Source organism: Gopherus flavomarginatus, chromosome 3 (assembly GCF_025201925.1).
Source record: "Gopherus flavomarginatus isolate rGopFla2 chromosome 3, rGopFla2.mat.asm, whole genome shotgun sequence".
Classification (NCBI taxonomy): domain Eukaryota; kingdom Metazoa; phylum Chordata; order Testudines; family Testudinidae; genus Gopherus; species Gopherus flavomarginatus.
In genome coordinates this window covers 88,866,865-88,894,843 of record NC_066619.1, presented here as the reverse complement: position 1 = coordinate 88,894,843, position 27,979 = coordinate 88,866,865, and the positions used below count along the sequence as shown (strand labels likewise).

At 40.2% G+C, this 27,979-nt stretch overlaps 1 protein-coding gene and 1 long non-coding RNA gene across 3 annotated transcripts in view; one reads left to right on the top strand and one right to left on the bottom strand.

Annotated features, from left to right (window-relative positions):
- Positions 1–20,900, top strand: part of HABP4 (hyaluronan binding protein 4) — a 29,285-nt gene extending 8,385 nt beyond the window's left edge. The window contains exons 2-8 of one of the 2 annotated variants that reach the window (XM_050945904.1): positions 4,892–5,042; positions 8,618–8,779; positions 8,970–9,041; positions 10,596–10,679; positions 17,016–17,184; positions 18,900–19,082; positions 20,351–20,900. In XM_050945904.1, the coding sequence (XP_050801861.1) occupies positions 4,892–5,042; positions 8,618–8,779; positions 8,970–9,041; positions 10,596–10,679; positions 17,016–17,184; positions 18,900–19,082; positions 20,351–20,407 (878 nt within the window). In that variant the 3' untranslated portion in view covers positions 20,408–20,900. The remainder of the gene's footprint in view (positions 1–4,891; positions 5,043–8,617; positions 8,780–8,969; positions 9,042–10,595; positions 10,680–17,015; positions 17,185–18,899; positions 19,083–20,350) is intronic. The other variant, XM_050945905.1, reaches the window with a different exon arrangement.
- Positions 118–14,303, bottom strand: LOC127047627 (uncharacterized). The gene is made up of 3 exons (XR_007773427.1): positions 12,198–14,303; positions 9,918–9,964; positions 118–835 (listed from the first exon to the last, which is right to left on the bottom strand). It is a non-coding gene; the product is annotated as an uncharacterized LOC127047627 (long non-coding RNA).
- Positions 20,901–27,979: the final 7,079 nt, after the last annotated feature.

Genomic DNA, 27,979 nt, shown 5'->3' with positions numbered 1-27,979 from the left:
CATTATATTTCCTTTATGGAAGGTTGAGTGAACTCCCAGAATCCCATAAATTTCTGTGGCATACATTAGCTGCCCAAAAGTCAGAGAGTGGAAGTTAGTGAGGAATATGTGAATAGCTTAAATAAGCCACAATTGATGAAGATGTTGCACAGGAAGGGCTTGAATTAAAATTCCACAGGCATGTGTTGTGAAAGTCCTGAATTATGTGATCATATATGACCTTTTCCATGGGACCCCTGCCTCATTCATTGAGTGTCTCCAGGTGTTAACACTTGTCATGCAAACCCTACACTGAACCGGTTATTTTCCATGTGTGTTTCTATAGTGCCCTGGTGACCAGGGTCCCAGGGGGTGGCCACACTGAGGCACAATTAGGGCAAACTGCAAAGAATGGGGCAGACAATCCCCAAAGCTAATGGATAGTCCAATACTTAGATTTATCAAGCCAGCACAAACAGCTTCTATAATACCTTACTAATTACCCAGAAGTCAAAACACAGTTCCCTTAAAAGCAGTCCAGTGTTTGGGCTCCCTCCTAGGCAGCCAAGTCAAATACGAAAGTTCTACTAATCCCAAAGGATTGAACACATTACCTCCCAAGTTAATGAATATGCGCTTACAGCCAATTCTTATTAACTAAACTAAAAATTCATTAAAAAGGGGAAAAAAGTGAGTGAGTATTGGTTAAAACATCAGTATACATACAGACATGAGTACAGTTCTGATATCAGTTTCATAGTAGAGATGGTGAGCTTTGTAGTTGCAAAGAGTTCTTTCAGAATTAGTCCATGGTTTATGTGGGACTGAACATCTGTCTTATGGACTCAAGCTTCCCCTGCAAAAAGAATCAAGACCTGAGATCAAAGGATCAGGTCCCAAGAGTCTTTTATATAGTTTTCTAGCAGCCTCTTGAACAATAGGCTTTTGAAGTAACCTATTTCCTAAACATCACTGGTAATTAATGACATGGATTAACATAAGGTAATTATTCATTAAGCAGTTCATATACAGTTTACCACAGACTTCAAACAGACATATAGACTGACATTTTCACTCAAGATTCATCTAAATGTTAATATTCCCTTTTGATCTCTGAATCAATAGTTATTTTAATAGACAGGAACTGTCTAACATGGCTAACATCTAAGAAGATACAAGTAAACACATACAATTAGTATCACTTCTAATTCTCTAGCAATATAGGTTTGCATTTCAAAGTTCTAGTCTATTTAACATGGAATGGCCCTAATTACCATTTACATACTCTTCTAAAGGTTGAACCTGGGTCAATTAGCCTGTGAGCTGCTTAACCCTTTCTGGCCATGTTTCACAGCTCTCCTCATGGTGTCTACATCTACAATTTTGCAGCGCTGGTTGTTACAGCTGTATTAGTACAGCTGTATAGGGCCAGCGCTGCAGAGTGGCCACACTTACAGCAACCAGCGCTGCAAGTGGTGTTAGATGTGGCCACACTGCAGCGCTGTTGGGCGGCTTGCAGGGGGGTTCGGGGAACGCGAGAGCACACCGCGGGGAGCTTCCCCGCGGTGTGCTCTCGCGTTCCCCGAACCCCCCCGCAAGCAGGTCTCCTTCCCCGCGGTGTGCTCTCGCGTTCCCCGACCCCCCCCCCCGCAAGCAGGTCTCCTTCCCCGCGGTTTGCTCCGGTGTTCCCCGAACCCCCCTGCAAGCAGGTCTCCTTCCCTGCGGTTTGCTCTCGCGTTCCCCGAACCCCCCTGCAAACCGCGGGGAAGGAGACCTGCTTGCGGGGGGGTTCGGGGAACGCGGGAGCAAACTGCGGGGAAGGAGACCTGCTTGCGGGGGGGTTCGGGGAACGCGAGAGCACACTGCGGGGAAGGAGACCTGCTTGCGGGGGGGTTCGGGGAACGCGAGAGCACACCGCGGGGAAGGAGACGTGCTTGATTACCAGAGAGGCTTCCTCAGGTATGCTGGGATACCTGCTTATTCCACGGAGGTCAAGAAAAACGCTGGTGAGTGTCTACACCTGATGACCAGCGCTGGATCACCAGCGCTGGATCCTCTACACCCGAGGTTCGACCGGGTGTACGGCCAGCGCTGCAAACACGGAGTTGCAGCGCTGGTAATGCCATGCAGATGTGTACACCTCCTAAGTTGCAGCGCTGTTACCCCCTCACCAGCGCTGCAACTTTGTGGTGTAGACAAGGCCTGAGTGCCTCATAAAGATTAAAGAATTCATCCTCACAATGTTCCAGGTTAAATTCAGTGGTGGTATTACCCTCATTTTATAGATAAGGGAACTGAAGCACAGAGGCCAAAACTGCCAAGTGACCACTAATTTTGGATGCTCAACGTGAGACACCTGTGCTCTGGTTTGTTTTAAGATTGCTTAGGGTTTGTATAGCTCTTCATATGTCCAGAACTCATCTTCCATTGACTTCAGTTGCATTTGTATGCTCAACACATCTGTGTATCTGGGCCTTCGGTCACGTTTTGGGCACTCAAAAAAGACACCACTAGTAGCTAACTGTAAAGAGTTTGGTTGAAGTGACTTGCCCATTAACCCATTGGAATTCAGTGGCAGAGGCAAGGATAGAATTCAGTTCTCTGAGGTGGCATTAACTACAAGACCATCCTTTCTCACTTTCTGCAATCCCCTGCGTCATTCACTACACACTTTCCAACTTCTGCAACAGTTGAGGCAATGATATTATATACAATAGCCTTATTCATTTCCAGAGCACCATGCCTCTGCCACTGAATTCCAGTGGGGTCCTATGAGAAAAATAGTATGGGATCATGTAATTTAAAGACTGTATCATGGTGCTTACATAAAAGGGGAGAAAATTATGATTGCATGGGCCACCTTAATTCTGGCATTTCCTGAATGCTTGGCTTTGCAACCTTTGCATACACTCATATGTATTTTTTGTGTAATTTCCTAATTTAAAAAAAAATCAGTTTTTAATCATACGGTGTGATAAATAAAAGGGGGGGGATATCTCCCTTTGATGGACAGCCAGCCAATTAGCTGTAAAATCCCTCTTGGTAGCCGTTCTTTACTTGCTTTACCTGTAAAAGGTTAAAAAATCCCCCAGGTAAAGAGAAAAAAGTGGACACCTGACTAAAAGTGCCAATGGGAAGATAGAACTTTTTTAAATTGGGAAAGAAGCTTTCCCTTTGTTTTTGTCGGGCTGCAGAGACGCAGGCAGTAATGCTGTAACCAGCTTTAAGCCAGGTATGATTATAGATTATCAATTCATACCTTGAACCTACTTATCTGGAGCCTCAGATATGTAAGTAAAATTAGGGAATATCTAAAAAGATGCAAAGGGTTATTTCTTTTATTTCTTATTGGCTCGTGGACTCCTCTGTGCAAACCCGAGATGCTTTTGTTTTGGTTGTAACCTTTAAGCTGAACCCCCAAGAAAGCTATTTTGAGCTCGATTTTTGGACTTGCTCTTTTAAAATCTAGCAAAAGCCGAAGTTCCAGATGTGTTTACTTTCTTTTTGTTTTTAATAAAATTTACCTTTCTTAAGAACATGATTGGATTTTTGGTGTCCTAAGAGGTTTGTGCATGTTGTTTGATTAGCTGGTAGGCACAGCTAATTCCCTTTTTCTTCTTTCTCCGCTCTTCCCCAGAGGGGGAGTGAAAGGGCTTGAGGGTACCCCACAGGGAGGAATTCCCAAATGTTCCTTCCTGGGTCCAAAGTTTTGTTTTGTTTTTGTTTTTGTTTTGTTGTTTTGCATTTGGGTGGTGGCAGTGTTTACCAAGCCAAGGTCAGAAAAAAGCTTAGGCGTTTAATACAAGCCTGGAGTGGCAAGTATTACTTTTTAACTTCCTGGCGGGCTCCACTTCTGCACTCGGAGTGACAGAGTTGGGATTCAGCCTTGACATATGGCATCATAATCACACCCACATGTTTCATCAGTCCATTGCATAGACTTTTTCCATTTAAACTAATGGAGAAACTGATAGCCGTATGATTAGAGTCAAGGTGGGTGAGGTAATGTCTTTTATTGGATCAACTGCCATTGGTGTGAGAGAGAAGCTTTCACACAGTTTCTGCTTCAGCTCTGTGTAAGCTCGAAAGCTTGTCTTTCACACCAATAGCAGTTGGTCCAATAAAAGATAATCCTCACCCATCTTATCTCTTTAATATCCTGGGACTGATATGGCAACAACAACACTGCATACAGCAGTAGTAATTATCACTTTCTATGGACGACCACTAGAAAGGGATGACACTTTGTCAGTGGGTTTCACATCTGTTTACTGATTGTAGAGGAATGTAGACACAGGACTCCTGGGTTCAATTTCAGGTTGTGGTGGAATATGTTCTAAGGGGTATAAATCTGCCTGTTTTTGACCCCCTCTGCTCCTTTTACATCCAGCTTCCTGACTCCTGTTCCCCATCCTCTGGCTCCTGCAGCAGCCTCACTTCCCCTCTGCTCATCCCTCTGAGTTCCAGTCAGGCTGTTCTGCCATCTTGCTGTCTGGGTGACCACAGAGGGACGCAGAGTTCCTGTAACACTTTTTTTTTTCTTTTTTTTTTAAACAAGAGCAAAATGAGGTATTTTTCCTAATCTTGTTTTCTGAAATGGCTGCACTATGTTAGCCGAAACACTCCAGAATTTTCAGCCTAGGGCAGATGCCTGGCATGGTAATTTCAGCCTGAATTGCTAAAGTTTGGAGTTACAAGCAACAGAAAATATGGTCTTTTATGATAGGAAGTGTTAGGCAGCCTTGACCACAGGTGGTGCTACCAGCTCAGCCTATAGTAACTTGGTAGGAGTGCAAAACTAGAGGACTATATGGTGGCATAGTCATCTCTTTTGAGCTAGTAGTCTGGTAATTGCAACTAAATCTATTAATGCTGCTTATGTTTAGACTCGTCACAATTTTTTTGTGTGCAGGTCAGAAGCGAGCTCCTAAAAGGGGAGAACAACAAGGATGGAATGATAACAGGGGAACGGAGGTAAAACAAGACAAAGCTGAATGGAAACCTTCCTTCAGGGAATACCGTCCCTATGAAAAGGAGAGACAAGTGGAGTTCACAGTAGAAAAGTATGTATTTCTAAGAAGATGCAAGATGGCCCTCAATGAAGGGTTTGATGTCCTGAGAGGCTTTGATGGACTCCCATTTAGTTAGCACTTAGTAGTGTGGTAGCCTAGTTTTGGCTGTATAAAGACTGATATGACAAAGAATCAGTTCTCAGGTAAATTATCCTGTATTTATACTGTAGTCAGAATGTTTTATGGGTCTGGTGTCTTCATGTCAGTTAAATTTCTAATGGAATAATACAAGCTTTTTTGGTAGTTAAGCTATTGGTTTAAAGGTCTGGTTTCAGTGTCTACCATGTAGAACTTAATGTTTCATGACTTCTGCATATGAGTATTAACATCACCAACCAGATTTTAAGTAATTGTACATCTAGCCCCCATAGACTCTGAAGCAAAATAGGGCCAAATTCCGTTAACCCTTAAATTCAGTGGCAGTGCTCACTTATTGTATCTCCATGAAATACCTCTGCCCAGATGTATACAACTAGCTCGTAGCTAAAAATAATAGATGTACAACTTGTCATTGCTTGTTTTCAGAAATGGCTGTGTTTGAGATAGATAGAGATATATAGATCCCCTATGCCACCCTCTCCCTCCCAAGGCATCTCTCTGGGCTTCAGTGGTTAGTGTTGTCTCAGCAGGCAAGCTCAGAATATCCTTCCTGCCACATAAGTGCTAGGTGGGTGGGGAGCTTGTAGTCAGCTTCAACAATTCATTTCTCAGTTCCCTGGGTCCCAGTTGCTGCTCTATCGTTGCCTAGCGGTGCAACCTGCATTTCTTGTTATTCCTGTTCCTTAGCAGTGGCTCCTTTTTACCACCACCCCTCTTTCCTTCTCTCCCCAAAAAGAAATGTGAAGAGCATGCACTGTAATGCAGTTTCCTCTTGTGGGGAAACGTGCAGAGCAAGAGGTAGTTTCATGCAGACCCCAGCAGGGCAGGGAGACAGACAACAATGTGGATTGCCTGGCTGCAGCAAAGTAACACAAGCTGCAGTAAAAATTGTTGAATTCTGTGGTATCTTGGGGGGGTGGGGAGGAGGGAATGCTAGATTCCACAGAGTCAGAGTCCAGGGGCCCGAAGTGAGATGAATGAGACAGCTCACATGTTTCAGAGCCATCCCTTCAGATTCCTTGCAGACACTGAGGGTTATTGGTTAAGCATGGGTCACATTTTCAAGGTTATTTTCGCAGCCATAATGGTTAAAACTTAAAAAAAAATTAAATGAAAGCTGAGATTATGGAGTATAACCCTGCAGCTAGGGATGGATTTTGCACCCAATTCTACAATTACGAGAGTACGTGTCAGGGGGGGCCCTACTTATACCCACATTAGTTAATAAACCAGATCTACTCCTGACCATGCTGTATGCTGCTTGGTTAGTGAACTCAAATAAGTCAGTCTTGCTTTCTGTGTTTGTACTAGAATTCTTCGAGTTTCTTGTACTCATGGGGCTGAAACTCTTTTGTTAATTATTTCTCATGATTCATATTCATAGATTCTAGGACTGGAAGGGACCTCGAGAGGTCATTGAGTCCAGTGCCCTGCCCTCATGGCAGGTCCAAATACTGTCTAGACCGTCTCTGATAGACATTTATCTAACCTACTCTTAAATATCTCCACAACCTCCCTAGGCAATTTATTCCTGTGTTTAACCACCCTGACAGTTAGGAACTTTTTCCTAATGTCCAATGTAAACTGCCCTTGCTGCAGTTTAAGCCCACTGCTGCTTGTTCTATCCATAGGCGCTCAGGTGAACAAGTTTTTTCTCTCTTCCTTATGACACCCTTTTAGATACCTGAAAACTGCTATCATGTCCCCTCTGTCTTATCTTTTCCAAACTAAACACACCCAATTCTTTCAGCCTTCCTTCATAGGTCATGTTCTCTAGACCTTTAATCATTCCTGTTGCTCTTCTCTGGACCTCCCCAATTTCTCCACATCTTTCTTGAACTGTGGTGCCCAGAACTGGCCACAATACTCCAGTTGAGGCCTAACCAGCGCAGAGTAGAGCGGAAGAATGACTTCTTGTGTCTTGCTCACAACACATCTGTTTATGCATCCCAGAATCATGTTTGCTTTTTTTGCAACAGCATCACACTGTTGATTCATTTAACTTGTGGTCCACTATAACCTCTAGTTCCCTTTCTGCCATACTCCTTCCTAGAGAGTCTCTTCCCATTCTGTATGTGTGAAACGGATTGTTCCTTCCTAAGTGGAGCACTTTGCATTTGTCTTTATTAATCTTCATCCTGTTTACCTGAGACCATTTCTCCAATTTGTCCAGATCAGTTTGAATTTTGACCCTGTCCGCCAAAGCAGTTGCAATCCCTCCCAGTTTGGTATTGTCTGCAAACTTAATAAGCGTACTTTCTATGCCAATATCTAAATTGTTGATGAAGATATTGAACAGAGCTGGTCCCAAAACAGACCCCTGCGGAACCTCACTTGTTATACCTTTCCAGCAGGATTGGGAACCATTTATAACTACTCTCTGAGTACGGTTATCCAGCCAGTTATGCACCTACTGTATAGTAGCCCCATCTAAGTTGTATTTGCCTAGTTTATTGGTAAGAATATCATGAGACTGTATCAAATGCCTTACTAAAGTCTAGGTATACCACATCCACTGCTTCTCCCTTATCCACAAGACTCGTTATCCTATCAAGAAAGCGGTCAGATTGGTCTGACATGATTTGTTCTTTACAGATCCATGCTGGCTATTCCCTATCACCTTTCCACCTTCCAAGTGTTTGCAGATGATTTCCTTAATTACTTGCTCCATTATCTTCCCTGGCACAGAAGTTAAACTAACTGGTCTGTAGTTTCCTGGGTTGTTTTTATTTCCCTTTTTATAGATGGACACTATTATATTTGCCCCTTTTCCAGTCTTTTGGAATCTCTCCTGTCTCCCATGATTTTCCAAAGATAATAGCTAGAGGCTCAGATAGCTCTATTAGCTCCTTGAGTATTCTAGGAAAAAATATATGGAGCTATTCCTATCTCATAGAGCTGGAAGGGACCTTGAAAGATCATTGAGTCCAGTCCCCTGCCTTCACTAGCAGGACCAAGTACTTGTTTTTGCCCCACATCCCTAAGTGGCCCCCTCAAGGATTGAACTCACAACTCTGGGGTTAATAGGCCAATGCTCAAACCACTGAGCTATCCCTCCCCACTTGATAGTCTGACTTGAAAAAAAGCCAATGCTTACACCTTGCTACATGCAAATCTAACATACGAGGGCAGTAATAGTGCCTAATAAAATGCTTTTAGATGTTTGGCATATTTAGAAAAAAGCAAACAATTAATAGTCACTATACTAACATAAGGCTAAAAGAATGCAGACCTAAAATTCTTCTCACATTTAGCTTCTGTCTGTTTTTAATGCTGACAAAGAGCACCAGTCTGGGCATAAGATCAGTGTAGCGTAAGATGTGATCTAAAAACTTCTAGTAATAGTGAGTGAGTATAATAATTGATCTATTATGACAACTGCACTAAAGCATCCCTATGACACCAGATTTTTTCCTACTAACGTTTATGTAGAAGTAGTCTAACTAAAAATCTTCCTTGTCTTTCAGGCCAGTTGACAGATTTGACCGGGAAAGACCAATGAGAGGTCGTGGAGGAGGAAGAGGTGGAATGCGAAGCCGAGGAAGAGGTGGTGGGATGAACAGAAGTCTGAATGGCTATGACCAAAGAGGGAAACGGGAATTTGAAAGACAGAGTGGGAGTGATAAAACGTAAGTACTTTGTGTATCTACTGCTCTCATCTAATATATTGAAAACAAACACACACCTTAAACATTTCAATATCTTTTTGAAGGGTCGGAGTGGGAAAGGAGTATATTCAACAATTTAATAGTGCTTTTGGTTTGGTACATCATTGAGGGATGAATTTCTTAATTTGAAGAATACTGTTTCTGTCTCTAGAGGAATCAGAACAGAAGACAAAAGGGGTGGAAGTGGAGCTCACAACTGGGGAACAGTTAAAGATGATCTGAGGTACATGCAGATTTGTGCCCATTCTAGTTTATAATGATTTCTGTAAAGTAATATGCTTGATCACAGTTGCCTTTATTTCAAGCTTTATCCATTCACTCTGTCTTTAACTGTTATGGCCTCTTTGCTCAAGCTTACTGAGTAGATCCTGGCCTGAAGAAGATTCTTCATTTACAGCAGGCTTCTAAGTATATATTTGCCTAAGGCCAAGTCATCGTTTGACTAGAGTGAAATACAATTGGCTTTCCTATTTTAGTAAACGGTGGGCTTGTGTAGTAAATGGTGGGCACTGTGACTGGCCTGTGTCAATTTTAAAGAGAATTCTACAATTCTAATAAGTATCTAGGTCTTAAAAATTGTTCTGTACTGTTTATCTGGTTCTGTTTGAAATTGCCCTGAACTGGAAACAGGACTGCAAGCCACCTTTTCTACCCCTTGACACAGCTGGAGATGTGCTGCTATTTCAGCTAAATATTATTCTGGTAACTGCATAAGCCAGCTTTCCTCCAAGGGGACATAGCAGGACTAACTTGCTTATCTGAGTCCTCCTGAGCTGGCTTACCCTGGGGAGAAGGGAGGCAAAACTTATAATTTATAGCGGTCTCTGTAATGGCCATTAAATTCTATTCTTACTCATTGCATTGTCTAAATAACGTGCTATGTCTTTATATATAAACAACTTAATAGCTCACAAATGCATATTTTTGTAATTTGAACTTTAAAATAACAAGTTTTTCAAGGGTTAAAAATGGGAGATAGAGTTAGTTATAACTTAAAATAAATCAGTTGGGTAATCTTAAAGGCTTAGGGTAAAACTTTCAAAAGTTTGTACCTTCCATCAATAGAAATTGGTCCAATAAGAGATACTACCTCACCTACCTTGTGTGTCTCTCAAAAGCATGTAGGTCATCTTGGCATTCCAAGTGCTGTTGAAAGTCAATCAAAATGAATTAAAAATGAAACTAGGTATATGAAATGGTATAGAGAAGGTCAGTTGGGTATTTCTAGTTTACCTTTTCTCATAAAACAAGTGAACACCTATTGAAACTTAAATCAAATTTAAAGCTTATTAAGACATACGACATATTACACAGCACACAACTAACTTGTGGAAATTGGGGCCGCAAGACACTGAGGCAGATATATGTGATTCTAGAAAATTCATGTAAAGGCATTAGGTCTGTGGAATTTTCTCATATCCTGAACATGCACACTTTTGGCTTTCACATATTTGTGGATACCACTTCCTCCAGCCAAGGATTTCCAGTGCTTCCGACTGTATAATCCTGTATTACTAGCACACTAAACTAGTCTCATTTAATGGTTTTGTCGTGGTTTTTGGGTGATCAGTAGATTGGGAACTCTTATGATCACAGAGAAGTTCTGATAGTACCCTGTCTGGAAACATATAGATGTGTTCTATCTTCATTTGGTCATGAAATATGCACATTTACAAATAATGGAGTTTATTGAACTGTAAGCTTTCAGTATAACCTAGGGATGCTTTGTTGTCTCCCCCCCCCCCCATGTTCCTCCCCCTTCCTTTCTATTTTGCAGTGAGATGGAACAGACTGCTTCTGTGGAAGAGACTGCAGAAACAGAGGATCACCAAGGGGCACCTGAAGGAGAACTTCTGACCAAGTACAGTCTGTCTTGAATATCTTAATTCTAAAATGCAAACAAAATAACTGGCCAGTGCCCAAGTGTCTGTAAAGCACTTAGCAGACATTTGGCACTATATAAATATTTTAGAATGGAAATACATACCTGGCAAAATGGGACTCCAGTCTGAGTTGAGGCCTTCAGATGCTACAATACATACATACTAATTCTAAGTAGTGGCATTATTAACCTGTTTTTTTTTTGGTTGGTTTTTTTAAAAAACCCTCTAGCTCAGTAACTTAGATGATAAATTTCTGTAACGTATAAACTTGTATTTAAATGACAGAGAGTCCTCTCTAAGTTATTCGTAAACTCTATAAGGAATATAAATGATATAGTGGTGGTCTAGTTCCCAGTTTATTTTTAGATATATTACAACAGACATTTTACTTGTAAAACAGCCCCTCATCAAGATAACTGTGGAACCATATAGCGATAACACGACTGAAATACATTAACAAAAAATTCCCTTATGAATCAGTCAATAGGGGTGTCTCCTATACAACAGGAACTTCTCCCTTGAGATTCATATGGGGCAAGAGTGGCCTTCCTCCTCCAAACCCAATTTTAAAAAAAAAACTGCTTGGAAAGAGTGTTGTGTTTTTTGTTTTTTTTAAAGCTAAGGTAAATTAAGATGTTTGCATTCTGATACTCAGTGGTTGGTTCTGAAAATTAATTTTGCTTCAAAAGATCTTAATTATCAAGTTAGAAATTAAATCAACTCAACTGTTTTTAAATATCTCCAGCTTGAACACTACCACCACAAATAGCTTGTAGTGAAGGGGCAGTGACATCAAAGTAAGGAGCAATATTTCAGCCAACATTCCTTTGTTTGAAGCTGGAAAGAATATCACTCTGTGTTTGGGTCAGCCATTAGACAGAAGTTGAAGGCATCTAGTTATTGCCAACCACTTCACTATGATTTATGTACATCCATGTTCAAGTTGGAGATATTTTATAAGATTCTAAGCTGGCCTAATTTTTCAATTATGCAATTAACATATTTGGGTTACTCAATGGTTTAAAGTAACTGTGGACGAGGAGGGTCTCTTGGACAAACTTGAGTTAAGAATGTTGAGTTTCCAGAAACTTAGTTTTCAGCAGACTTAAATCATGTGGGCAGTGCAGGTAATCTACATAGAACTTAACTCTTATGTATGCACTACTATATACTTTAACAGAGCTAAATATTGAAAATAGTGGTTAAGCCTTTTTACTTGAGTGTCCTGGGTCATATTTCAGTCTCACATAATTTTCCTCTTTATGGTAATTTGAAATCAAAATCAAGTTCAGCTGTCCTAGCTCTTTCTTTGAAAGTACATGTGTTCTAACCTCAATTTTCTACTGAACATAGAGACATGAAAAGTACATCCAACTGTAGTGAGTAAACCTGGTTGGCTTTTAATTATGAAACTAATAGATGTGTAAGCTTATCACTCTGTTGCAGTTTCAGACTATTCTCTGCAGAATCAGTAAGATAGGTCTGTATTTTCTTACCCTGTTAAGGCTTTCATTGCGGACAGGAAGACTAGAAACTTTCCTCCTCAATGGAAGTTTAGATGTAGGAGAAGTCCACAGCAATCTGGAAGAAAGCAGTATATGCAAAGGTTCTGTGAAAGGCACACTATCGTATTTACATTGATGTAAGATACTATGACTCTCATCCTGAGAATTCTCAAAGCTGTGTGCAAACTAAATATGTATTAAATATATGGGTCTCACTGTGACTACCTCTGGTGGAAGATAGCAGCACAATGAGCCCACACTTCAGAAGAGTGAGTAAATATCATATCTAATAGAGGCAGAATATATAATTAGGGATTGAATTTATTCAGAACATCTGCTAACACCTACATTCTTGGACAAAGTCAGACTGGTACAGTACCTTTATGACCTTTGCTGTTCAGAAGCAGGGGTTAGTTGAATAGAATACTAGTTTTAGTCTGTTTTTAAATGACTTGTTTTGGTGATCCTGTGTGCCTAATGCCTCCCTTCCTCTTGGAGGCTCTGCCTTCCAGAGTTGCATTCTGTTGGCAGGTAATGCAGTAGCAACAGAGGCCTCCTGGTCAGGCAACTTAACAGGGGCCTCAAAATAGCTTTAACCTTCCCAGACTTAAATAGTTAATTTTGACTTTTTAGAGTTCAGTGATTCCAGCTGCCTTTTAATAACCACTTGCAGTCAGGCACTCCGTTTCAAGTGTCATCTGAAAGCTCTAACTATTTAGTCATTCCCTCCCTTCTCAGTTTATTAGAACTGATCCTTTTAGGAAAAAGACCCCAGAAATTGAGTATAGCATTTGTGAGGCTGTAGAACTATAGTTAACTTTCCTGGTCTTGCATTTAATAACCTGGGAGGCTTTTAATAGTATTGCACTGCAAGCCTGTATATACCTTTTCTGCCATCCTCACTAGATTCTTGTCCATCTTACTGTTCAGCTTTCATTTTTATATTGGTGCCAGGCAGCATAGTTTATCTTGTATTTATCTAAGTGTAACCTTATCTTAGTTCTATTTGTCCATATTTTTGAATTGTCTAGATTTCTTTCTAGCTTCTTTTTGTTTGCAGCCTCTCCTGACATAGTGTGCACACTATTAAGCTATATGCATGCTGTAGTATGAACATGTTCCAGGATGTAATTAATATATTAAACTATGAAAACAGTACTGGTCCCAATTGTCTTTATATTCCCATTTTTATAATTACCTGGAAGACTTCTATGGGGCTTGTCTGCACAATTGGTTTAGGAACTTGTTAAAGCATTTTTTGAATAGTAGCTAGTAATATTTACAGATATATTCCTCTATTTTTCTTTTTACCTCTTATTGAGATTAGATTTATTTCCTTGATCTGCTACTTAATCTTGGTATTAAATCTGTCCTTTTTCAGTTCTCTGGCACCTAATAAATTCACAGTTAATTACCACTATTCGTTCTACATTTCCTTCTTATCATTATTTCTTTAGGAAACCTCCAATTTCCATCATTTAGTTTGCTGATATGTTTATCTGGCTACCATTTTAATAGCTCTATACAGCTAATCTATAGGTTTAGACAGATCCTCATTAGCATTTAATTCAATATATTTCTCAGTTTTGTTTGCAAAACTGATGGTGTTGATTGTCTCACCTACCAGCTTGTTGGTCTTCTGGAACCACTTATTAGCTTGATTAACCTTTTTTCTTAATCCTTTGGCTAATTGTCTTAATTTTAATTTTGGCACTAAAATGTATTGTTGCTGTCGTTTTCTGATTTTTCCGGCCCACCCTCCCATCAGCTGGTTACGCAATGTAGGTTGAATCTTTTCAGTTGAAGGTAAAGTAAATAAAGATTTTGCTGTCACCAAATTCTGAGCCATGCTTTTAGTGTTTACCATCTCTTAAGGTTTGTCCCTGGCTTCTTTTAGAACTGGTAATGTGCTATCAGGCAGATATGTTTGTGATTCCAGCCCCAACCCCTTCTGTATATTACTGTTCATTCAAACAAAGCAATCTTTCTGCAACCAAGAGGAAAAGACACTTTAAACTAACGCTTAGTAAAGGGCTATATCCAAAAAATAGAAAAGAGGAACTGAAGCACAATTGAAAAGTAATGTGCAGCATTACTAAAAACCTCTTAAATGTATACAGGGATACCAAACTTATTTTATTACTGTCCTGCTGTGAGGCCCCAGTCGGGACTCTGCAAGGTATTGTGCAAACATGTTGTAAATGGTAAATCCCTGCACTCAGGAGCTTATTAACTTTAGTTAATGAAAACATTCAATAGCTGGATAAAATAAGTGGGTAGGAGTGGAGAGCAGGAGGATGATGTAACAGTATGAACATCCTTTTCAAGTGGACCTTTAGTGCGCACAATGTAGTTTGCCACAGTGATATCACTATCTTAAATCCAAATTGAAATTATTTTCTTCAGGTCTTTTGTTAAGCCCTTGGTGGTCTCAGAATTTTAGGTCCTCACGTGGACCTGCTTGTTACTTGCCAGATAAAACCCGTACTTCAAATAAAGGATCCACTCAGGCTGCCTAAGTGACTTTTATCTTTCTTCTGGAAAATCTCTAGAATGTATATCCCCATGCAATTCTTGGGCAGTTGGCATGTTGTGGTCAGCTTTGATACAGATGTAAACCTGTTAAATCTCACAGTTACCTCATTGCTTTCCAGTCTTCAGCATTTAATCTTCAGATTGGCCATTTGTACTTAAGTAGTAGAATCTCCTCCTGTTGTACTATAATCTGTAGCATTTTTGAAATGCAAAAAGAATTCAGGAAGAATCCTAATACTCTTACTGGCTTCCTTCTCCATTCCTTGCTTTCCAGAAGGTAGTATACCTTTTATATAGATTTCCAACAGATCCCTCTTAAACATAGTGAATACACCATATAATCTTTCCCCATACTACTTATTGCCCCAGGGTCACAGTTAAATCCTCATTCTCAGCACTACATCCAAAACTGTTTTAACTGCCTTCAACATTTGGCTTGTGTAAACTGAACATAATTTGTGGAGTTCCTAGACAAGACTATTGAGACATGCCAAGAGATGGGTTAATGTAATTCTTTTATGACTATTAAGTGGTGATTTCTTGTTTTAGGAAACCTTATTTTAAAAGCTCTTCAGTCTGAGAGCCCAAATTAAAATTTTTCCTTTTCTTGTTTTCCTATATTATCTTGATATTCAGTTAAGTGCTTTCTCCTTCTACCAAGATTCCCCTGCTAGATCCTGCAGTGAAGTGAGACACACTGTTGCTATGGAGACAGCTCTGTCAACATCATGACTTCTACTGCAGGATCAAGTTGAAAGGAGGAGTAAGCCCTTGCTCTCATAATCTAATAACGTAACCTTAGAGATTGTGCCTATCAGATGTTCATTGAACGCACTCCTATAATCTAAAAACAAATACATAATATGCTGCTGAAGTTAGTTCTGACTCCTCATGCCTCCAAGATAACTGTTCCCCCTTTCATAGTTCAGATTTCTTTTTACAAAGTACAAAATGAAGTAAATCTATTCTATGCCAAACCCTAATGATCAAAAGCGTTGTGCTTCAGGCCAACAGGAGAAGCAAAGTGCAGATCTTGAGGACCTTTCACCATAAAATGGCCTAACAAGCTTTAGGACATTCAAAACTTGTTCATAAAATGCCTCAATTAATCTCTACCATTGTGGCACATTGTGAGGAAAAAAACAGCTTCTCAGATGGCCATGACCCAAACCACATTTATATAAACACCTTTAATTACAACCAGAAACTAATATGATGAGCTCTCTGCAGCTAACACCACATGGTGAGCAATGCACTAGCTATAGCTTCCAAGTGCCCTTCAATGGTAGTCACATATGGAGCGTATTGTAAAAGTTAGCTGTACCAGACTGGATTGTGGCATGGTCTGCATCTTAAAGATTGTGGGAAGTGTAGCTGAATGTTAATAAAAAGGGGCTTTTGGCCACCACCTGTCTCATTCTGGGGAATCTACAAACGATGAGATATAGAAGCCTTTCAGATTATGAACTTTGTCTTTCCTGTGTATGCTTGCTTATTGTCAATCTGTCCTACTTCATATGCCTCCTGGGACATACCAGCATTGTCAGTCTTCAACCTGATTGACGTTTAGCCAGCTTGATCTCATCCGTGCCTTTCTTGGCCAGTTAACGAACCACATCATCCGGGTCTGACATCAGAGCTGCATGTTACGTGCATATTGATGACTACACAGCCCAAACTCTCTCCCTCGGTCTCCTGTACACATTTTTAAAAAAAGGGCTAACAAAGTAGAATCCTGTGATTACCCAAAATGATGTTTTGGGATCTCCCAAGAAGTGCGATTCTCTGAAGCATGATTCTGTCTAGTCTTGTCAGTCGGCAGGACTGGCCCAACAAAACCTTGTGGTCAGTGGTGTCCAAACCTGCTGACATGTTAGTCTGAACTTATTGCTAGGAGTAGCTCCACCAGCAAAACTGCAAGGTCTATGCTATACCAGATCAGATTAAGCCAGTCTGCCTTTTGGAGTTCATGTTCCTTGACCCTTGTTAGCTGTCCTGGCTATGCCAAACCTTTCCATGATAAGAGAAGTTAGAGACAGCAGTAGTTAATGATTGGTTTCAAATATAGCATGAAAAATTATGAAAAATAAATGGGTCTGTGCTTCAGGTATATTTTCTGTAGTACTGAAGCTCTTCAAATACAATTCAGAGATGGCAGAGAATCTGAAGCATTCAAAATATTGTATTTAGCAAAGTAGTCTGTCTTTAGGTTTTTTTGTTCTTCCTAGAATGTAACAAGCTAATGGTTTTTACTTTACAACTATAAACCTTTAGAGTTGCTGAAGGGGAGCCAGTGGAAGAAGTAGCTCAAGAAATGACTTTAGATGAGTGGAAAAATCTGCAGCAACAGAGTCGACCAAAGCCTGAATTCAACATCCGGAAGCCAGAATCCACTGTTCCTTCCAAAGCAGTGGTGATTCACAAGTCAAAGTATAGAGACGATGTAAGCATTGCTTTAGGATTCTCTAAATTCTGCTTTCACCCAGAGTTAGGACACTGGCTCCTTCCTGATTCTGAACAAACTGGAAATAAGTATTCATATTTCAAGCGCCTGTAATCGTGTGCAAAAAAACCATCAGATTCATTTTGTCCAGTCTCCAGGCATCCCTTTTGTATTATGAGCATAGGACGCTTGACATATCAAGTAGTAGTTAGCCCAGGTAAAGTTTCAGTTCTGCTTACTTTATGGATTAGTTTTAGGAGATTGAAGTCTGTCTCCTTGCCTGTGCCACCTTATGTACAATTCTGTTAACTGACTTGTAGGCACAAGTGAACTCTGTTTACTAAATGTTTTATATTTTAACTTTGAATCACTTTTTGATACACCTGGTGTTTAGCTTACTTGTTGCTTTACTAATGAATTTTTATCTGTGTATACTGGAAATTTAGTTTTCTAGCATCATCAGCATACCAAGTTGTCCTGAATCTGGTCACTATCGGTGAACCACTTGAGAACATCTGAACGATTTTTATGAGGACTATGGTTCTGCTTCTTAAAGTGATCCAGGAGAGCTTGTTTTATTTTCCATAACTCTTGTTCTGCTCAGAGCCACTACACTGTTTTAACTAAAGTTGTAGGGTGAAATCTTGGCCCCACTGATGTCAGTGGAACTAGATTTCTCCTATAGATTCTTGCCTAGACTTACTTAGACTGTAAGCTTTTCAGGGTAGGGAAGTCGCTGTGTCTGTTCAGCATCTGACATGATGGTGGGGGCTTGATCCTTGACTAGGACCCTTACACACCAAGAATCTGAATTTAAAAATTGATTCAGCATATGCTGGTCACTGTTGGAGAATTGGGTAGATTGTACTTTGTATGTTTACAATCCTACATCTGTGTTCCTGTAGTGTGGCTTTAGACTTCCCTCAATTACTAGCCTAGTGAGTTTAGGACCTGTCTTTAACAGAATCTGAAGAATATGCCTTAAATTTTATTTTACTCCTGAATAGACTTTATGTCCAACAGTAAAGGGGCCCTAGTATGGCAAGAAATGGGCCCTAGAGAAGTAGTGACTTGTCTGGTACAGGTATTCCTTAACATGGGCAATCTATTAGACTTCAAATTGGATACATGGGGAATATGATTTGCTGTACCTTTATAGCAGTACCAGGCACTACTGGTGGTGTATTGTAAAGGCTGTTATGGAAAATATTCTTTTAGTACACTAGCTATATTAATGCTAATTAAATTGTTGGTCTCTACAGCAACACTAGAGCTATAACTGTAGCAAGGCCAGTACTGGAATGGATCAGTGGTAGCAATTAAGTAGATGGCAGTGTTCCGTTCTTATTCCTTTCCAGCCCTTCCTTAGAGGGTATCTCATGAGTAAACGCCTTGGGCCAGATTGTGCGGTCCTTCCGGAACTGTTGAGCTCTTGCCGCCGAGGATTTTCTCCGTGTGGGAGTTCTCTGGCGGTATAGAGCTGGCATAGCAGTTTCCTATGTGCTCGTGCTTAACGGCACCTGAGCCAGCATAGAACTAACCTGAGAATGGAGGAGCTGCCATAGTTTCCCTTGTTACTCCCACTGCCACACAAAATTTAGGGGCTCCTGGGTATCCAGGAAGTCTGACTTTACTGGTGTGCTACTTGGTTTGTAATATAGTAACTCTTGTGAAGCTCTGAGCAGCATGCTAATTGCAGATAAATTCACTTTTAGATGTTAAAGGAGGATTTTGAGGATGACTCCCACATCTTCCGAAAAGCAGCTAATGATATAACTTCTCAGCTGGATATTAACTTTGGGAATCTTCCTCGTCCTGGGCGTGGAGCCAGAGGAGCACGAGGAGGCCGTGGACGTGTCAAAAGAGTCGAAGATACTGGGCCTAGACCAGAAGTGGTGGTAATTTGATTTTTGTGGCTATACGTTTCTAAATGACATGAGAATGCGAGGTCTTTATTTTTTTTTTGCTGAGGACTTGTTAGTGTTTTGCTTACAATGCTGTACCAGGCTTTCAGTCCATAGTATGTTGCTATACGTGGTGAAATTGCAATTCAGATTGCAAATAGCTTTTTTTTAATTTGTGAAGAGTTCACATTCAAAGGTCAAAGTTCAGGTCACTCTTATGACAGCTAGAAGGAGTAGTACAGGAGAAGTAACTTCTGGTTTCTGAAAAGAATTCTGATAAAATCAGGGAAATAACTCTGCACTTAAAATTACTAAAGGCTGTAGCCCTCAAGCAAAATTGCTGTGTAATAAGATTCTAATTCCTCTAGCTACCAAGAGTAAAGTTAATAAATGTTGCATGTTTGATCCATGCAGGTTAAGACGCAGGAGATACAATCCTCTATTAAATAAATGACAAGTACCTGCCACTTTCCATAGAAACCCGATTTAACATACTCAAAACCATTTTCCTCATAGAACTGCTTCTTTCACTGTTGGTATCATACCTGCCAAGGGTTGCTACTGTTGAGGTATGAAAACCAGAACATCTGAGACTATCCTGAGTCCATAAAACTGGGCAGCTGGCAGTGTGTGCTGAGCATCATACAGATTTCCTGGGGAAGCTACCTCAAAAAAGGGACAGTCCTGGAGATACCTGGGCTTGTAGCAACCCTATACTGCTTGAAGGTGAACAAACATGGAGGATTTTTTTTAATTAAGTAAAATCCCCAGGGTTCTTTCAGTTCAGCAAGGATAAAGTTTGAAACTTTAAAAGGGACATGGAATTAATCCCTCTGATGCTTTGTTCAGTAAAGCTACATTCTGAAAACACCTAGTAAATCAAATGTGCATCACTGTAGCATTTTGCACACAACTAAAAATTAACTCTTCAGTTTTTCAGTGTTTAAAATAACTTCTCATTCACTTTGAATGATGAGCTGCTTCCTGTGTTTGTCTATAGATTACCGATAGCTAGAATCTGAAGTATCAGGAAAATGTCACTATCCCAACACCATAAATATACCCATACCACAGTGACAGGTACAAGTCTAGTACCTGCATAGAAATAATGATGGATACAAAACAGTTTAGAAATAAGCATCGAATGCCTCTTAATGTAATTTAGCAAATAAATAAAATGGAACTAGTTCTGAGATAGATTGGAGACTTCAGATGTGTCCTGGATATGTGTATTTTTCTAAACTTACTTCCTCATTTTGTAGACACAAATCATTGCTCCAAATCCTGATGACCCTGAGGATTTTCCTGCTTTAGCTTGAAAGAACTGTCCTGAATGACAGCACCTCAAAGTAGCTGTGAAGAGACCAGTTTTATGTTGCTGTGGAAAAGGATCATCTAAGTCTGAAGGAAAAATGGATTTTTTTTTTTCTTGTGTGAAATAATTGCACTTCTATGGTATTGAGGGAAGGGGGCTCTGGAGAGATCAGTGGACTGGGATCTTGCTACAGATTCCAGCACCTCCTTTTGGGATAACTGTGTTAAGGCTTATGGTATTATACTCAAGGGATTTCAATAAAGTTCAAGAGTACAGTGTTTAAAATGTGTATATAAAGATAATTTAGAATTTTCCATGAAAGCACAGTGAAATGTAAGCTGTACAACATGGTCTGCTATTGGAAATCTGTAGCAAACCCTTGTAGACACTTGAAAGCTGCTTTCTCTACTCCACTGAGTGAAATGTACCTTTGCATATTTTAAGCAGTTATACCGCAATTTTCATTAAGTTGACAAATAAAGAAAACTGCTAATTGGTTTGGGTGTGAGGTGCTTCTCACTTACTTCATTGTTCCTTGGTATTGGAGTAGCAAAGTGACTGCTTCTGCTTTACTGAAGTCTGAATATCAATTTGCATTTCTCTTGCTTTTGTACTGAAAACAGCAATCTTGAAAATGTAGGAGAGGGATCTAAATTTAAACTAAAAACTTCTCTGTGGCACATTTACACTTTCAATTTTTTTAAAATGTCCTCCTTTAGTAGAGCGTGAGAAATGGAAATTCTGTTTATGTACTGTAGAATAGCCAGGTTCGAACCCCAACTACTTGTATGTGGAAGAGTTGTGTGAATTGAAATGTTTGGTTCAGCCCTTGCTGTAGAAAACTGTGCTTTAAGAAGCAACTCCAGCTTTTGGCAGTTGCTCCCATTAAAGTACATTCTAAGACTTCAGGTACAAGTGTACTCACTCATGAGGAAGCTGATTGAGTGTGGGGTAGAGGAAGAGATGGGCTCTGCTTTAATGCTGAGGATAAGAGATCTGAGTGGCTGCCCAAGTTGGGTACTAAGTGATTCTTTGCTTTTTTTTCCCTCCCCCACAACTATTGCAAAGGCTTAAATATGAGCTGCAAAAAGGACAAATTGTTAAAGCTGCACTGGAGCAGAGTTGGTGTTTGGACACTGTTTGCAAGGGAAGGAAATGGGGAAAAAGAGCTCATTAGTGGCCAACAGGAGCAGCTACCACCAGCCACCTCTGGTTACTGCTTCTGAGGCACAGAGAGAAAGCCTTTGAATTCCTGCACAGGCTGGGTTCCTTTCCTACCTGCTCTTACTGCACACTTATGCAGTTTTCTTCTTTCTGTGCTTTCCATTCCTTGCACATTAACTGCAACAGAACAATGGAAGGCTGGATAGGATGAATGTTCTGCTTTTAAGATGCAGTCACATGAAGACTGAAATGTGGCCAAATCTCACTGTGTAAGGATAGGGGGACCAAACTCCTGTGTGTCTGGTTTTTTTTTTGGTTTGTTTTGCAGAGGAAAAGTGGAGGATAAATTAACCTTTAATTTTCTTTTTTGGTGGTGGTGGGGAGGAAGATGCAGGGCAGCAGACTGGGAACAGAAAGGAGAGCACACCTCTGCCATGGTGGAAGAGAGGAATGTGGTCTCTGACTTCAGTCAGGACCTCTTTCTAGCTGCTTTTCTCCAGTGTTCTTGTTTCAGCAACACTTTCCATTGGAAAAGCAAAGTCATGTTACTCAACATAAATGGGCCTGAGTTCAAAAGTTGAAAAATCTTTTCTTTAGACCTCTGCAACATCAGTTGAACTTTGCCTGAGATCAGACTTTCACATGGAGGTTGTAAGCCACTTGAACACACACCTTTTGGTGAAGAGTTGAGACTACTACACATGCAGTGAAGCTGCAGAGCTGATCAGTACTGACTCCTCAGCCAGCTCCCACTCTTCCTCCTGTGGGGGAAGAGGAAACACTAGTTGCTCCATATGCCTAGGGAGGAGACTTTTCCTCATCACATGCAACAGGTGTGGAAGGCCAGTTGCCATTCCCTTCCAAACTGAAATCATCTCTGCTGGAGGACTTGCGGCAGGCTCTGGAAATCTATTGACAGATCTGAGCTCATTTTCTGCTTCACTGGTGTGTTCTAACAGCAGCAGTGAAAGCTGCTTAACATCCTCTAGTAATTTTACGAGGGGATTCAGGCTAGAAAATGACATTGTAAGCACCTAGAAGGAAGTTTTCAAGCAGGCAGAATCTATACCTAATACAAAGCTGACTGTGAGACAAAGGATAAAAACTGTGTTCTAAAAATTATAGTGGGCATGCTACTGGGGACTCCTGGACAAGAGACTGTGAATTTTCATCTCTTCTGATAGCAACACTGCTCCGATGCTGGAAATGGGTTCAGTATGGGTGCGTGGCAGATTCAACCTACTATATCAAACCCCCTTTCCTTATAGCAGCTGGGTTTTCCTTTGAGGTCTGCCATCAAACTTCTAATTATGCCTGAATCTGCTTAGCACATGCAATCTAATGAAACCAAAACCCAAAGTGCTAGGAATAAACTTGGAATTATTTTTTTCACTATCTTAGAACAATTACATTAGATCTAAAATTATTTTTCCAGAAGTGCAATGGAATCCTAGCCCTGAAAAATTAATGCTTAATTAATTTAATTCCTACTTCCACAGTCCTGATACTGGCGAACAGTTACTTGTTTGAGTCCTTCCTGCTGCCAGCATTGACTGTCTTTCAAAATTATATATTTTCTTCTGTTTATAAACAGTGGCAAAGGGTCTAGAAACTACACAATCCAACCATCTTGACTTAGCTATCATTTAATTCTTGGGCTCATTTCATGGCTACACAGATGCTCCATTCTTTGACCTTGCCTTCAAGTATAAATTTATAGCAGTCAATATATGTACTTAAACCATACCAAAATACTGCAAAGCCTGCACAATTCTGCTGATGAGGAGAGGATGAGAGAATGAACTGCAGCTGACTGATATGTTAGTTTCAGCACTTACTACCTGAGTACTTTTCAGTAGTGCATGATGGGAAGAGTGGTTTGAGTCTATGGAATAGAAGAGAAACAATCACCCAGGATTTGTTCACTTATTCTAGAGCTCCTCTCTTCCTCCAGTTTGTTTTTGCCCCCTAGCTGCTGCTGTAATAAATAGGTGGTTAATTCAGCTTTATATGGTCTGGTCAAGACAGACACTCCCACCCTTCTGGGCTTTCTAAGGCCAGGTTTCTACAAAGCAAGACTTCTACTTCCTTAACCAAGGGTAGCAGGATAGGGATCCTGTCTCTGAGTAAGAAAGGATAAGGAACCCAGCACCTGCACTTTCTGCCTGAGCAGCAGAGGAGGATATTAGCTGTTAGATGGAAATGCAATTTGCCTTTTCCAAAACTGCTAGTGACTGGAGAGCAGTTAACTGCAGTTGTTGTAGACCATAGAAGTTTGTGTGTACAATCCACAGCGATAGTGCTTCAGCCTTACTAGTTTTATCTGACCTGACCGCATTATTTACATAGAGTTCTGTGCAGAGCATTATATTTAGACTTAGCTTTTAAGACAAACCTTGAATATACTGATGCATGTTGTAGCAGGAAAGCTTGTTCCATTTCCCTCCCCCACAGAACATTATCTAAACTTAGCAGAGTATCAGATAAATTGAATATAAATTCTGATTTTTTCTCCATCCCTTTACCCTCACAGACCAGACAAACCTACTCTACAACTAGCATGCTTTGCTGATGCTGAAAACAATTTTTCCTCAGAAGACTTGGTTCACTTTCATATGAACAGGAGCTGGACAAGTATGGTATAGTTAGCTATAGAAATAATAGTTTTGCTCAAGTGAATGTATTCTGTGATGCACAGAATTGGAACCTGGAGTTTTAAATATAACTTGTAGAGAGGTAGCATGGAACATGCTTCAAAATGAAAGACTCAGAGCAACCTTTTTGTTTCCTTGGGACTTGTGTGTGAATATCTTAACCCCAAAGGGTGTGTGAATATCTTAACCCCAAAGGGAGATTAAAATCAGTGTGACCCAGCTTGAGGCCTAAACTATGTGAATGCTAGGAATGACAAAACCTTGGGACATGGAAACTGGCATGGAATGAGTAGGCAGTGTTGGGCAGCTGTACCCTGCAAAAGACAGTAACAGTTATTAAAGTGAGACCTCTTGCCCATGTTTCAGTGTGAGTATGTGTACATCTCATGCTTTGCATGTCTGGCAGGTACTTCTGAGTAGGAACTGGAGTGAGATTTACAAGAATCTCATTTACCATCTCTTCAGAAAGCTTTAGGTTGGATGGAGCTGTATGACTAAGGTGGTGGTTTTCCCCAACAGGACAAATGCCTTTGAATATGGAAGCCATAACAATGAAAAATATAACAGCTGGTCCTGCACATCTTCTGTTCCTTTTCCCTTTGAGTGTCTACCAGTCAGGGAGAAGGTTATTTTCAAGGACAAGTTTCCATTAAGCAGGAAGACCCTCCTAGCAAAAATCTTAAATGCTCCATTATATGAATAGTTCACCCTACAAAACTTATTGCAGTGGCTAAAGCTTTTCAATAATTACCAGAATCCTGAATACAGTGCCAAAGTAGAACTGTAAGTGTTGCCATGAGGGTAGAGAAAAAGCACTAAACTTCCCCACACACCTGCAAACATACACGGGAGTTGATTCCTTTCATTTAAATTCCAGTACCTGTATCCTCAGCTATATAAGAGGTGACTGGCATTACCATAAGGTTTCTGGTTTTGACATGTTTTCTTAAACAACCACTCATCTTTTCACAATCTGCATAAAAACTGCAAAATTGAATAGTTCAGGTAGTACAGCATTCTCTGCCTGACAGCATCCAAATCTAGATGACTCAGGAAAGAACAAAACCAAACCAAAAGGACAAACTGAATGGTCATTTAAAAACAAAAAACTTTTTCTAGCACATGCAGTTAAGCTGTGGAATGTACCAGTATGGGATATGATTGAGGCACATACCTTCCACCTGCATCTACTAGAGAAAAAAAATAAGAGAAAAAAATAAGTGTTCTCCATCCTTGTGCTTCAGGCTAAACTCACCAGTTGGAATCAGGAAAACACTTTCCTCTCAAGACCACAGATTTCCTAATGCATCTGAAAAATAACCCACACCACCTTTGTTATTTTATTCTGTCCTGTTTCCTGCACAGACTGTCAAGTGTGGAAAGACAAGGAGTCTGGTGGCACCTTAAAAACTTAGATTTATTTGGTCATAAGCTTTTGTGGGTAAAAAACCCACTTCTTCAGATGCATCAAGTGTGGAGACTTGGCAATATGGACAACTATAAATTATAGGCAAAACAAAATCTTTAATTCCAGAGGTGACTGTGGTGGTGCAGAGGCCTCTACTCTCATTTGACCAAGGTAACAGAAATCCAACTCAGCCTGGTACACAACTGTTTTTAAAAGTTAGAACATGTCAAAAGCAAATATACTGGTATAAACTGGATTGTTTAGGTTCAAAGACTGATAAAGAATATTCAAGGCTGCTGGTGAAGTCACCAGCGGACTAGGGTGCCGCAAAGAGCTAAAAGATTGCAGAAATGGGAGGAAGTGTTTTACAATTGATGGGTTAATGTGATGATGTCACCCTTTCTTGGACATTGTTGGGGGGGGGGTGTCACAGTGGGAACAGGTGGACTGAAAGGAGCAAGCCTTATCACATCTGCCACCTCATGGGACAGACACCACCACCATTAGACCTTCACCATCCTGATCGTGAAAGGCATGCTGTGCTTACGCTATCAAAGTGGGAACCAGTGCTATCACCAACTGCCTTGGTTGACTCCTGAACATCTGGAACATGAGATGTGCTGCTGCTACCTCCTTTGTGCATCCTTTTCCTTCCCCACTTAGTTTCTTCTTTCCTCTCTCTCATCCCATTTAGCGACACTACTGAAAGTTTGACCAGTGAGGCAGTTGAACCTGTGCCATAAACAGCTCAGTGCTGATGTAACTTTGATATCGCAGTGGCTAAGGGGGAGCTATGCCTACCTCTCTCCAACAGCAAGGGTGCAAGATACAGTCAGTGCTAAAGGCAGAAGCTGCATTTTTTCTAATCTTTTCTGTTCTCTTTTGTATTTCTTGTTTTGTCTAAAACTGGACTTCAACAGTAGCTTCAGCCCGTTTCACCTCACTACTTTCCCCCCCAAAATTACAATTAATTCCAGCTTTAAGACTCCCAAACAGGGATTTTTCTTATTAAAAACTCATCACAGCTAAAGGGAATAAAAGATAGTTATCAAAGCCTTACTTAATATTTTGTTTCAAATGCATTAATGCACTGTTTCCTTTTTCCTGCATCTTTAGTAAAAGGTTAAAAAGATCAATCGTCATGGTTACAGTGCAAGTAAGCCAGCAACTTGACAAAACCCCAAACCCTCTTAACTATTTCGTGTTGTAACAGTAAATACAGGATTCATTAATATTTTATCCCATTGGGCCTGAGATAACGCCCCTGCTTTTTCAAAACAACACAGCAGAGTGCCTAACTCTTAACAGAGAGTAAATGGTTTTGATAGGACAGCACATTCTCCCTTGGGATGCCCATCATTTTCATTTCCTCCCTGCAGATCTGGACTATGTATAATTTATTTTTAAAAAGTGTTTCTGCTCTGTTGGTCTTTGCAATAATAAGCCATCACTGATTGACACGCAGGCTTAGAACAATTACACACAGTGATAGATCTATTGACGTGAGACTCATTCATTCTCCAGCATGCAGATTATTCAGGTCATGTAAAACTTATAAAAGTGTATAATTATCTTTAACCAATTTCAAAGCAGAAAAGGGTGAGAAGTGCTGTACAAGACCAACAGGATGATGATATACGCATGGGAAACATATCAGGACGACGGGAGGAAGGTTTGTTTATGCTTTTGAGAAGAAAGATGAGTCTGTGTTAGAGTTTTAAAAATCTGCAGATTAGCTGAGTCTAGTGTGTTTTTGTTGTTTGACAGAGGCAACCACCAGTGGCACAGGTTGACTTTAGGCTAGCCCAGCTTGACCATTGTTGAGTTTATACAAAATTGTAGAGTTGGCCCATAGAACAATTTTTTTGTGAAATTTTCAAGTTTTCAGTTTAAGAGTTTGCAATGGACCCTTCTGCAACATTGTGTATTGTATTACTTCATAATTTCAATAAAATTTGATATTATATATTTTGCACTTGATATTTTTATCTTGCAGCACTATACAAAGTATGTACTATCCCCACTTTACAGGTGAGGAAAGATGCACAAGAAGGTTAAGTGATTTGCTCAAAGCAAAGTCAATAGCGGTGTCAAAAAATAAAAACCTTAGCTTCCTGAATCTCACTCCTCTAATCTTGCTGTAGGTAAAGCATCTTCACAGAGCAACATATTTAACAAGGCAAGAATCATTCATGAGAATTAAGAGTTTTCATCATTTTAGTAAATGAAAATTTATCCCTTATAATTGTGCACTTTGTTGGTCAGCGAGGCAAGATTAATATATTATGCATTTCAGTGAATATCACAAAAATGTTACCATTTGTTGATCTACTGTTGGAAGCCACCCACA